Raw genomic sequence first — 13,249 nt, forward strand, 5'->3', positions numbered from 1 at the left:
GACCCTCACTTCCTTTCTCCCCAAATACCTTCAGGAGATACTCACATGACACATCAAAATAGTCCCATTGGCAAAGTCCTGGAGATGGAAACTATCCACTGCTTGAAACCGACACTAACCCAGGAAGGTCCTCTTCATAAAGAAGGTCTGATTGATCTGCATTCCTTCCTTCGCCTTGTTCACAATCACCCTGTGTTCCAGACACCTTGGTCTGGAGTTCAGGCACTTACAGTGATCATAGCTCTTGTTGGTATGACACTGCACTGGTGTTATGCCAAAGTCCAGCATAAAGATCCATTAATAATGCCATAGCTCAACCAACAGTCTTTCAATGTCTACAGAGATGCAGGAGCTCACCCACTAATAGGGGAAACTAGGACCAACAGCACAACCTCGGAATGAAGGGATGACCCTTTAGAACTGAAATGAATAATTTCTTCAGCTAGGTGGTAGTGAATCTGTGCAACTCATTGCCTCAGAAGGCTAACTCATTGAGTATCTTTAAGACAGTGATAGATAGGTTCTTGATTAATAAAGGAATCAAGTGTTACAGGGAGAAGACAGAAGAATGGAGTTGAGAAACATATCAGCCACTATTGAACGGTGGAGCAGATTCGATGGGCCAAATGCCTAATTCTGCTCCCATATCTTATGATCTACAGTCTTAAATAAGTTTTATTGTTTTAATTACTGCATGTTCACTAACTTTTGTTTCATAAAATAATTTCATAATTCCCAGTTTTATTTAGATGAAAATGTTCTTTCCATTGGTTTTTCACTGAACACAATTACATTCAAAATAATTGATTATTTGACAGTGCAATTTTTTAAAAACACAACAGTAACCCATTTACTCTAATATCAAAATATACACCACTGCTGTATATTAACAGAGCACTAAGTCACAGCAATTAATAGTAGTATGAGGAGAATCTGACGAAGTCAATACTTGTACAGTATATTAACCATATTGAACACAACATATTATGTACAAGAAACATTCCCAATGGTTTTGGTCTACAAAACAGATTTGAAAACTAACATTATATGAAGCTAACATTACATAAGCCAAACAAGGATAAAATTATCACCAGTAAACAGTAAGTATGTCCATATCTCACACTTATTTTAACAGGTATTTAAAACATACAAACTGAAAAAGTTTGAACAACTGAACGCATTAAACTGGATTTCAGCAGTTTAAGAAAGCAAAAATGAATTTGCTACCAATCTGACAGCTGTCTGTTTAAAATACTTCATTACCTGACACCAAAACTATCTGTGTATGGAAAACAATAGTACTTTGATTAGAGATGTGCTCTGTTTAACTTTTCAATAACCTTTTTTATAATCCTGCAGAATCCGACAGATGATTAAGTTATGACAGCTTCTATGTAAAATATGGCATCACATTAAAAGTATAGGGATACAATGGAAACAATCTCAATTTTGAACAACAGTATCTGGTACTAGTTACAACAGTGAAGCATAGTTTTACATTTACTGTTTAATGCTTGAACATAATAAACACAAACTTCATTGTGATGTAGCCATCTTACAACAGTAAAGCTACATCTAGCTATGGAGAAGGGGAGTCATTTTTCTAAAATAAAAGTGATGCAGAAGTGTCATATCAATATTTGGAAAAATGTGTGAATTTTTGATGAGGGAAGATTTACTAACTCTCTCTCTGTCTCAATCTCAAGCTTTTTAATTGATTCATGAGTCAAGTTGGCAGATGTTACCCAGATGTTTTAAATCAAGTCATAAACAAAATGCTAAGTTTAGGTCAATCCAGGAAATCAGCAACCACAAAGTTAAAACTGTCAGCTAGGTTGCTGGTTGTTGTAATTACAAACTTTGATATCAATGAAAAACAGGCCCATCCCCAAGCTTTTTAGTTTGAACTCAAGGTGTTAGCTGCCTCTCTTAATTTGCCAGTTAAAAAACTTTTTCCCCCTTTAACCCAGAAAAATGTGTAAATCCTGAAAGACTGAGGAGGTAAGTAAATACTCAATCTCCAAAATCAAATTGAGAGTTGGTGAGTATGTAGTTACAAAAATGTGTTGGATTCATGAAGTGCTGTACTATAAACTAGCAAACCAATATCATTGTGTATCTACAAAAAGTTGCTACACAAGTATTATTCCCAGGAAACTGAAAACATTAGTACATGTCAATCCACATTAAACAGCATAACAAAATAAAATTGCTTTTGTCAAATCAAAACGTACAAATATGTAACCAATATTTTTCAAAACGCATGTTTATCAAAATATAACTGTAGAATTTTAAAATGTAAACGCTTTGGAACAAAAAATGTTCATATTTTCCAATGACTACAGTTTCTCGCCAATAGAAGCACTGCAGCTCAAAAGAACTGCTAAACCTGGCTTTTATCACAGGAAAGAGTCAATTTCTTGTAATATTCTTCTCGTGGAAAATTGTAAAACACTGGCTTTACTGCGAATTGCTAATTAGGATTAATCATTCCAGTAACACCTAACGAAGAACTTAGTTTTCATTGATTTAGCTACATACATGGCAGTTCATAGAAAAAGTAGAAGCAACGTGAGTCGAAAATGAAGAAAGAATTCAAATGTACAAACTTTAAAATTAAACCACAGTTCATTCTGAATCCAACTTAAATGGAAATTTATTCTTAATCATAGTCTTTCCTATAGCTAGAGAAACTTAAATTAAGGTGAATAAGGAATCTAGACACAAGTCAAATTTGTTGTAAGATGCAGTATGTTATTTTAGTTCTGTCTGATGTGAACTGAATTAAACAGGATTGTATTATTAAAATATACATCTTCAATATGATTGTTTAATGGCCCCTACATTTCTCCCTAAAAGGTTTAACAATGTCAATTGTGATAGTGGTGATATTTATTACAACAGATTCATGCTTAAATCTCCCGAAACAGATTTTATTCTCAATCTGGGTGGCATGCATTAATACAAATCAAAATTTAAAGCCTGTGATGTTACATCAGTTAAATGTTTCTCTTCACTGGCTTACAGTTTTCAAAGAACCAAAATTGTCACATTAGCTTTTTGAAAACATCATTTTTGATACTGCCAGCCTCATACAAGTATACATTGCAATTTGTAAGATCAATCTTTATATATTATTAATATTTTAGATATAATATTATTATCAGTAATAGTCACCTTTTGGGATACTAACACTGGGTTTAGCTGGACAAAATATCAACAAAGGACCTGCTGCTCATTCAGTAAAAGAATTAGTGTGATTTCCATTCAGGACATGAGTATCCAGCAAAGTTTCCACTTAGTGAATGTGTGACTAACAAAATCTTCAAATCAGGAAGCAGATCTGAATGGCTTATTTCACTCAGCTGATATAAATACTATATGGCTTTTATAAAGCTATGCTTAACACTTAATGAGAAAATTAATATTGCCCAACTTAATTCCTGAGGTAAAATATTACTTTTAACTATTACACAATGGCATTGTATTTAAAACGTAAGGCACGTTTCACGAATACCTGTTATAGTACAGTAACATGCAAATGGCAAAGAGAGGTACTGGCTGTAAAGAATTATAAAAATTCCTCAGATAAGATTCAAAATATTTTGCACACAGCTGGTTAGGGAAACAACTTAACTTGATTAGTGCGTCTAAACGCAACTTTAGAGAAAAACTAGTTTGATTAAATTAGATCTGAAATTCTCAAGGAAGTAGGAGCAAGTTGGCTGCATACTTCTGTTCAAGTATACTGCCAGGTTAATTCACCAATATATTGATTATTTATATTTTATAGAATCAGTGGAATAACGTATGTTAAATCTATTTTCTTGAAGGATGACTTTAATGCCTAATCACAATGGTATGGACCAAACAGATAGGGAACCAATATGTCACTGTTTCCATGTTAAATGCAATATTTCCCTGAACTTTATATCACCCACAACTGTCACTTCTCTTTGCATTAAACTATTTTCTCTCTCAAAATATTTATTTCAAAGTAATCTGTAGCCATACTATTCTGTGTTAACAAATTCAAACATATCTGCTCTCTGCATTAAAAAAAATCAGAAGTAAATAACTTGGAATGTCTTTCTACTGAAAGATGTCAACAGTGAGTATTTGTAGGAATCTAAACTTTTTTCAAGAGATTATATCTGGATCTGAATTAGATCACACACTAATCCAAAATTTGGGTAATGTTTTGAAATAAGAGATTAGCAGTAAGAGTTTGGAATACACATGGTACCTGGCCCCTAATGCAATGTTTGCTCATTCAGAGTCTATCTTTAGCTGAATGATGCAAGTGGAATAGGTCAGGAGAGCTCGAAACTGACAACAGTGAAAGCCAATACTCAGGTCAACTTCAGTTCAGAATAGGCCCTTGGGAACATTAAGGCATTTTCCGCACATTAAAAAAAAGTATCTCTCTGTTTATCGGCCGTTATTTTGATAGCAATTCTACTGTTAACCTACTGAACATGGAAGAATGTTTTGGTTAAATCATTTAACTGTTATTCTGGCACCTGTTTGAGGCCACTAATGTTGCAATATCAGACACTGCTACAAAGATGTGCAAATGAATGTCAAAAATATTTAATTGCAAACTGTTGCAATCTTAAAATGGTTAAGCAAATAATCTCTTGATTTTCATGGTCACACTGCAAGTCCTTTCCAAACTGTTGTTATCACTCCTCGGTTGCCTGTTTCTGAGTTGACCAGACTCTCTGCTCTTACATCCTTGAAGCTCCCAATTTGCTTCTTCTGCTTCTGTTTACATTTTTTCAACATATGAACCTGAAAATATATTACAGGAGCTCAGAATATGTAGAACATAGAACTGAAACAATCTCCTTTTCACTCAACAAATGCGAATATTTAGCACTGTCCTAATATTTTGCATCCTGTACAGAGACCAGTTGACTTGGATTACCTCAAGGAGTCTGGTAATTAGCTTCTGCTCATGGTTCAATAGGACCATATGGTGACAGTTGAGCAATAATAATGCTGCTAAATGTCAAGGGACAAGATTGAAACTGTGTTGGCAATTGTCATTGTATGTTATTTAGAGTCAAAGTCATATAGCAGGAAAACAGTCCCTTCAGTCCTACTCATCCATGCAGACAAGGTATCCTATATAAATCTAGTCCCATTTGCCAGCATTTCGCCCCTATCACTCTAAACCCTTCCTATTCATATATCCACCCAGATGCCTTTGAAATGGTGTAATTGTACCAGCTTCCACCACTTCCTCTGGCAGCTCATTCTGCTCCTGCACCACCCTCTGCGTGAAAAAGTTGCCCCTTAGGTCCCTTTTATATCTTTCCCCTCTCATCTTAAACCTATGCCCTCTAGTGTTGGACTCCCCTACCCTGGGCAAAACACCTTGGCTATTCATCCTATCTATGCCTCTCATGATTTTATAAACTTCTATAAAGGTCACCCCTCAGCCTCCGATGCTCCAGGGAAAATAGCCCCAGCCTGTTCAGCCTCTCCCTAAAGCTCAAACCCCCCAACCTCAGCAACATCCTCATAAATCTTTTCAGAACTCTTCTGAAGTTTAACAACATCTTTCCTATAGCAGGGAAGCCAAAACTGAATACAGTATTCCAAAAGTGGCCTCACCAATGTCCTGTACAACTGCCATCCCAACTCCTATATTCAATGCACTGACCAATAAAGGCAAACATGCCAAATGCCTTTTTCACTACCTTGTGAGATGTAAGGTGTGTCATTTAAATGTATAATAATATTATTTATTTTTGACTCGGAACTTTAGAATTTGAACTATTGGCATAAGGGTTTTCAATATATCTGAAGGGATTTAATAATTAACTTGCAAGTGTGTGAGAGGAATCATGTTCAACAGTGAGAGAGAAAAACTTCTTGGAAGTAATGGATCTTTGTTTACATTGGGAGAATTTTACAAGCAAGGAAGGTAAAATGTATTAGGCTCTAGTTTGGAAGGTCAGGGATTGATTTCTATTTTTTGATTAAGGGAAACACCCATAGCTTTGAAAGGAAAAAGGTTCTGCAGGGTTCCTAGATGATATTGCATGTATCAAGCAGAAAGAGAGAAGATAGTTTGAAATTGTTTAAATAGCATATCTTGTTGTAAGGAGTTTAGTTTGAAAGTTCCAGATCAGAAGTGTTTCATGAAAACCCTGAAGGAGTTATTTGAAGCTCAGAAAGTTTAATCTTGATTGTATGAAGATTTAAGGAACAGGCCAACAAATTCTCAAGACTGGGGAATTGAAACCATAGCTAAATCAAACCCTATGTGTGACAGAAAACAGAATTCTCATTCTGGTGTTTAAGTACTGTGAACGGGGCTTTTGGGACTAATGGGATCGTAGCTTACCGTATGTTTTCATATCTTTAAAAATGTGTGTTATGTGTAGATAGTTTGGTTTATTCTATTTTGATTTTCATTTCTTATGCATAGTAAACTAATATTTTACTGTTAAAACCAAATCTGCAGCATTTTCAGTACCACCTCATTAAAAGCAAAAATAAAAAACAAGATCACATATCAAGCCTGATTTCAGTATTGGGATCTGACTTGTTCAACAATAAGGGCAACAGATACATGAAAATCAACAACACCTACAAGGTCCCCTCCAAGCCATTCACAATCCTTACTTGGAAATATATCACTGTTCCTTCAGTCGCTGGGTCAAAATCCTGGAATTCCCTCCCTAATGACATCTACCTTCATCAAATGGGCTATAGCAGCTCAAGAAAGCAGTTCATCATCTTCTCAAGGGCAAGTAGGAATGGCCCAACCAGTACTGCCCATATCCCATGAGTAAATAAAAGAAAATCTGCTGGGATGATAATAGTTGGCACTTGTCAACCCAAGTCTGGATATTGTCCAGATTTTGCTGCATTTGGACATGGAATACTTCCGTATCTGAGGAAGGTACTGTCCAAGAAGCCTTGTTGAAGAGTTGCAATTCATCTTACAGATAGCACACACTGATACAAAACCTCATTTGAGGAGGAAGTCAATGTTTGTGGATGTGGTGCCCAACAAGTGGGCTGTTTTGTCCAGGATGGTGTCAAGTTACTTGAGTGTTGTTGGAGATAACACAGTGTGGAGCAGGATGAAAACAGCAGGACAGGCAGCATCAGAGGAGCAGGAAAGCTGATGTTTTGGGCCTGGACCCTTCTTCAGAAATGGGGGAGGGGGAGGTAGGTGGGATGATGATAGGTGAGTGCAGGTAGGGAGTGGTCAGTGAGGTGGGAGGAGACGGACAGGTGGGGGAGGAGACGGACAGGTCGGGGAGGAGACGGACAGGTCGGGGAGTCGGGGATAAAAGGGGCTGGGGAAGGTAGGTGGGATGGCGATAGGTGAGTGCAGATAGTAGTGGTAGGAGAAGCGGATAGGTGGCAGAGAAGACGAACAGGTCAACCAGGCGGGGATGAGAGGGAGGGTTGGTCATGGGATGAGGTCAGGGGTGGGGAGATTTTGAAGCTAGTAAAGTCCACATTGAGTCCATTGGGTTGTAGGCTCCCAAGGCGGAATATGAGGTGCTGTTCCTCCAGTTTCCGGGTGGCATCGTTGCGACACTGGAGGAGGCCCAGGATGGACATGTCATCCAAGGAGTGGGAGGGGGAGTTGAAGTGGTTCGCGACTGGAAGGTGTTGTCGTTTGTCGTGAACTGATTGTAGATGCTCCACAAAGCAGTCTCCGAGCCTCCACTTGGCTTCCCCGATGTAGAGGGGGCCACATCGGGAACAGCGGATACAATAGACCATATTAGTGGATGTACAGGTGAACATCCGTTTAATGTGGAAGGTTTTCCTGGAGCCTGGGATGGAGGTGAGAGGGGGAGGTGTAGCACCTCTGGATTCAATGCATCATTCTCTGCCACTTCTGTCACCTGCATGACCCCACTACCAAGGATAACAAGGTGTAGAGCTGGATGAACACAGCAGGCCAAGCAGCATCAGAGGAGCAGGAAAGCTGACATTTCGGGCCTAGACCCTTCTTCAGAAAATCCACTACCAAGGATATATTTCCCTCCCCACCCTTATCTGCCTTCCGGATATTTGAGGGCCACTGTATTACGAGTCCAGTGACAGTACAACTGCACCATCATCACCCCTAAATGACAACTTTCTCGGATCCCATCTTCCTTTCACCCTATAGAATCACAGAGATCTATAGCACAGAGAATTGTCTTTTGGTTCATCATGTCTGCCTGCGCTAGTCAAAATCAATCACCTAAATATTCTAATCCCATTTTCCAGCACTTGGCCCATTGTCTTGTATGCCTTGGTGTCCCCATCTCAAACACTTTTTAAATTTATGACGGTTTCTGCCTTTATCACTCTTACAGACAGTGGGTTCCAGAGTATCTTCCCCTCACCCACTCATCCCCACCACCCCCCAATCGCCCCTCCGTCCCCAACCCCCCCACCCTGCTGTCCCGACGCCCCTCTTGCCCCACACCCTTCTCGCCCCGCCGACCCCACCCTCCTCTCACTTTGTCTTCCCCCTCCAGCTGTAACTTGCCACCCCCCCTACACCAGTCACCATTTCATCTTGTCCCTTAGTGATAAATTTCATAAAACAATATACAAGATTAAATGTGAGCAAGTTTGAACAGAGCAGCAGTAACATTTTCACAATTTCAACAGCCAAATCTTTACAATCTATAGACTTTTAAAATCCATCCTTGGCACCAATAAACCATCATTTAAGACAGCAATTACATAAAATTCCCCTCTTACTCTTTTAAAGGTCGGCCATAATCCCATTCACCCGCGTTTTGTCATTCATCTAAACTGCAGCATTTTATTCAACACTGGTTTCTCCAAATAAACCATGTCTTGCATCCTCATACCTTTGGCCCAGCAGCAGATATTATAATATGTCCTGGTGACTGAATCCAAGGCTCTCCATCAACTTGTACAGGAATTGATTTCAGCAGCGTGACTCGGAAATATGTCCCCTGTGCAATACGAATTCCAGACCGTAAACCACTTTGCACCTGGCCCTAAACATCAAAACAAATCATCAATGTATGGAAACAATACACAGCTATTTCCTTCAATTCTCTATTGCTGTCTGCATTTTATCGACATTCATTTTAGACAATAAAATATTTTTTGTTTGAGGAAGAAACTTTATAATCTGTTAGCATTGTCCCAAACAAGAGAACCTTAGAGGAATTGCACTACCTTGGTGTTCGCTGTAGATAGGCACAATTTAAAATTATGGAGTGGGTCCAGGGCAGATGACTAGTAGGTCCAACTGTGTCTGCACTGACTCTCTGCAACGGCAATGTAGTCCCATATTTTTCCACGTTCTCTTCAGGTAATTACCCACTTTCCTTTGAGACCTTCAAAAGAATCTACCTCCACCACACTCTCAGGCAGCGGTGATAATACCTGTACTTTGAGAAAAGCCTGAATTTTCTTTTTGTGCCACATTCCCTTGCAAACCAAAGTGAAACTGGGGAGTATTCTGAGAAGGGGCAATTTGTTTCCAGGTGATATCACCATTAGGTCGCAAGTGTTCATGTGACCCAGTATTGATATGGGGATGAATTGAAGCAATAAATAAATAAAAAAACAATTAAAAACTGAAAGAACTGCAGATGCTGGAAATCAGAAACGAAAACAGAAATTGCTGGAAATGCTCAGCAGGTCTGGCAGCATCTGTGGACAGAAATCAAGTTAATGTTTCAGGTCCAGTGACCCTTCCTTAGAATTGATGGTAACCAGTAAGTTGCTTTTTTTATGCAGAAGATAGGGTTGGGGGAGGGGTTAACGAGTAAACAATAAGTGCAGATAGAGCCCAATGAGAGAGAAGAACAGTTGGACATACAAAGGAGTGGATAATGATCAGCCCAGGAGAATGAATAGCTACTAATGGGGACTATTAGTGGCTAACAATGGGTTTTGAGTAAAAGAAGACCGTGTGATAACAAGGCCTGGTGTGTGGGGTTGAGGTAAGGACATGAAAGAAGGTGCCTAATGCCCTAAAATTGCTGAACTCAAGATTGAGTCCAGAAAGCTTTAGAGTTCTAAAGCAGAAAATGAGTTGCTGTTCTTCCAGCTTGCACTGAGCTTCAATGGAGCACTGCAGCAAGCCTGAGAGAGAGATGTTGACCAAGGAACAAGGTAGTGTGTTGAAATGGCAGGCAACTGGAAGCTCAGGTTCTTTTTTGTGGACAGAGCGTAGGTGTTCTGTGAAGTGGTCACCCAGTCTACGATTTGTTTGCCCAATGTAGAGGAGACATGTTGAGCAGCGAACGCAGTAGACTAGACTGTGTGAAGTGCAGGTAAATTGCTACTTCACCTGGATCCTCTAGATGTGGATGCTGGTGGGCTGGTAGGTAAGGACAAGAGGGAAGAGGGGGTGTGAGGTCGGAAGTGCGGGAGACGGATTAGACCCGGCTGAGGGCCCTGTCAACTATGGTGCTGGGGAAGCCTTAGCTGAGGAAGGTGGTTAATATATTGGAGGCTCCCTTGTCGAAGTTGGCATCATTAGAACAGATGCAATGGAGATGAAGGAACTGGGAGAATGGAATACAGTCTTTACAGGAAGTAGGGTATAAGGATGTATAGTCAAGATAACTGTAGGAGTCAGTGGGTTTGTAGTGGATATTGGTGGCCAGCCTATCTGCAGAAATGAAAATTGAGATGTCGAGGAAGGGTTTGGGTCAGAGATGGAGCAGGTGAAGGTGAGGGCAGGGTGGAAACTGGAAGCAATATTAATAAACCTCTCCAGTTCTGGGCGAGATTGGGAAGCAGCAGCAATTATATCATTGATATGTCTGAGAAAGAGCTGGGGGTGGGGGCCAGAATAGTACTGGAACAAGGAATGTTCCATGTACCCCAGGCATAACTGGGATCCATGCAGGTGCCCATGGCCACCCCTCTGACCTGAAGAAAGTGAGAGGAGTTAAATGAGAAGCTATTCAAGATGAGCACAAGCTCAGCCAAATAGAGGAAGAGAGTGGTGCAAGTTGGAGGCGGTTCAGGTCTTTTTTCCAGGAAGAAGCCGAGAGTCTTGAGACCATCCTAAAGGAGGAATGGACATGTAAAGGGATTGCACATCCATGGTAAAGAGGAGGCAGCTGGAGCCCACAAACTGAAAATTCTGAAACAGATGTAAAGCGTCAGAAGAATTGGGGATGTCAGTTGGAGGATACTGGGCAAAAGGGAGAAAAATATCGAGTCGAGGTGGGAAGAGATGAGTTCTGTGGGACAGGAACAGGCAGGAACAATGGGCCTGCCCAGGCAGTCCTGCTTGTGGATTTTGGGATGGAGGTAGAAGCGAGCTGTTGGGGGTAGGGAGACGATGAACTTGGAAGTAGTGCAGGGGGACATCACTAGATGAAATGAGGAAAACTAATTGCGCAGTAGTCTCAGTTCCACCTGGCACAGAGGTTTGATATTAGAAGTCTGAACTTAAAACAAATATTGCAGTTGTGTTGGGTTCCATCCTGTCTTGTAGCAGGCAAATAAAAATAAAACTTGTCCTGCAGAACATTGAATCCTTACAAATAGACTGGTTTTCTGTTTGAAGCTAAGAAGAAAATATCACTGAAACTGAGAACTAATACAGCACAGGAGGAGGCCATTCAGCCCATAATTTTTGCACTGGCTGTACAAATACACAATTCACTTGATGTTATCACCCCCTCTCCTCTCCTCTATGTAAGTTGTACAGTCTCTCTCTTCAGGTAATAGTCTAAAATCCTTTTGAATTCTTTGATTCCATCAAACTCTCAGGAAGTGCATTCCAGATCCCAACCACTCACAGTCAAAATGTTTTTCTTCATGTTGCCATTGTTTCTTTTGGGATTTACTGCAAATCTGTGTCCCCTCATTCTTAATCCTTCCACCAATCATAAATTCAGTCATGGCCTTGAGAGACAAATGAAGAGTAAGTTGGTGGTGGAGTAGGATGCTTCAGCCGGAGCTCATCCACTCCTTCCGTTCCTTTACTTTCTTCTTTCTCGTCTTTTTCTCCTCCTCTTTGCTCTTCCCAGCCTCCAACCTCCCAGCCTCAGCACAGACTTGCCGAGGCGTCCTCCCTGCCCAACCTGGCAGTCTCCCGGCCCAGCCTGGCGGTCTCCCTGCGGCACAGCGTGGTGGTCATTGGGCAGTACCATGGCAGTCTCTCGGCCTGGCCTGGTGTCCTCCTGGCCCGGCATGGCGGTCTCCCTGCGGCGCAGCGTGGTGGTCATTGGGCAGTACAATGGCAGTCTCTCGGCCTGGCCTGGTGTCCTCCCGGCCCGGCATGGTGGTCTCCCGGCCCGGCCTGGCCATCTCCCTGCGGCGCAGTGTGGTGGTCTTTGGCAGTGCTGTGGCAGTCTCTCGGCCTGGCGTGGACTTCTGATCTCGAGGTGATTTCACAGCGATCTCCTGGCCTCTTGAACACTGAGATGAAGCCAGGCGCTGTCTGGAGTCAAGGCCCGGTGAACTGGAGGCCAGGAGTCAAAATGGACTGGGTTGGAAAACCGTTGTTCTGAATATTTTTTTCCTCCATTTTTAACTTATTCTTAAGTCTGCAATGCTGAACTTTTTTACTTCTCTATCTTTCCAAGAACTGTAAGTGAAAAAGCTGTGCCTAGGGACCTTTATACCCAAGATGGTGCTATAAATGGTGATTTGTACACTTTTCACTGCACTCATTTGAATACGTGACAATTAAGCAAATTTTAATTCAAAGTATACTCATAATTCTTCCAACATGCCCTGCCTCCATACACAGCTTCCCTTTTAAGTGCCTAATTAGCCCTATTTACATGCTCATAGAAGACATTTGGATCTCCATTTATAACAGTGTGGAGCTGGAGGAACACAGGAGGCCAGGCAGCATCAGAGGAGCAGGAAAGTTGACGTTTCAGTTGCTGGTCGGTGGCATCAGTGGGAGACGAACCAACCCGAAACATCAACTTTCCTACCCCTCTGATGCTGCTTGGTCTGCTATGTTCCTCCAGCTCTGCACTGCATTATCTCTGACTCCAGCATCTGTAGTTCTTACTATCTCTGGATCTCCATTTATGTTAGTTAATTAAACCACAGGAAAAGAAAATGTACAAGAGCAGATCCTACCACTCCAAAACATCCCCATCCAACTCAACCAAACCCGACAGTTGCATTTTATCTGAAGCCCAGCCTTAGAATCATTGGGATTTCAAATCATGAAAATTTACATCTAATTTTTCTGGATAAGTGAACTTCAAAATTCTGCTTTCTGCATCATTTCAAGACAGTGGGGTACAGT

The 13,249-nt window shown here is 40.9% G+C and overlaps 1 protein-coding gene across 1 annotated transcript in view; it reads right to left on the reverse strand.

Annotated features, from left to right (window-relative positions):
- Nucleotides 1-721: 721 nt before the first annotated feature.
- The window catches only part of LOC109937303 (diacylglycerol kinase theta-like), a 76,252-nt gene continuing 63,724 nt past the window's right edge, over nt 722-13,249 (reverse strand). The window contains exons 13-14 of the mRNA XM_048613755.1: nt 8,850-9,002; nt 722-4,794 (exon numbers count right to left, since the gene is read on the reverse strand). Of these exons, the coding sequence (XP_048469712.1) occupies nt 4,654-4,794; nt 8,850-9,002 (294 nt within the window). The 3' untranslated portion in view covers nt 722-4,653. The remainder of the gene's footprint in view (nt 4,795-8,849; nt 9,003-13,249) is intronic.

This window comes from Rhincodon typus, chromosome 1, assembly GCF_021869965.1.
Source record: "Rhincodon typus isolate 14 chromosome 1, sRhiTyp1.1, whole genome shotgun sequence".
Lineage (NCBI taxonomy): Eukaryota > Metazoa > Chordata > Chondrichthyes > Orectolobiformes > Rhincodontidae > Rhincodon > Rhincodon typus.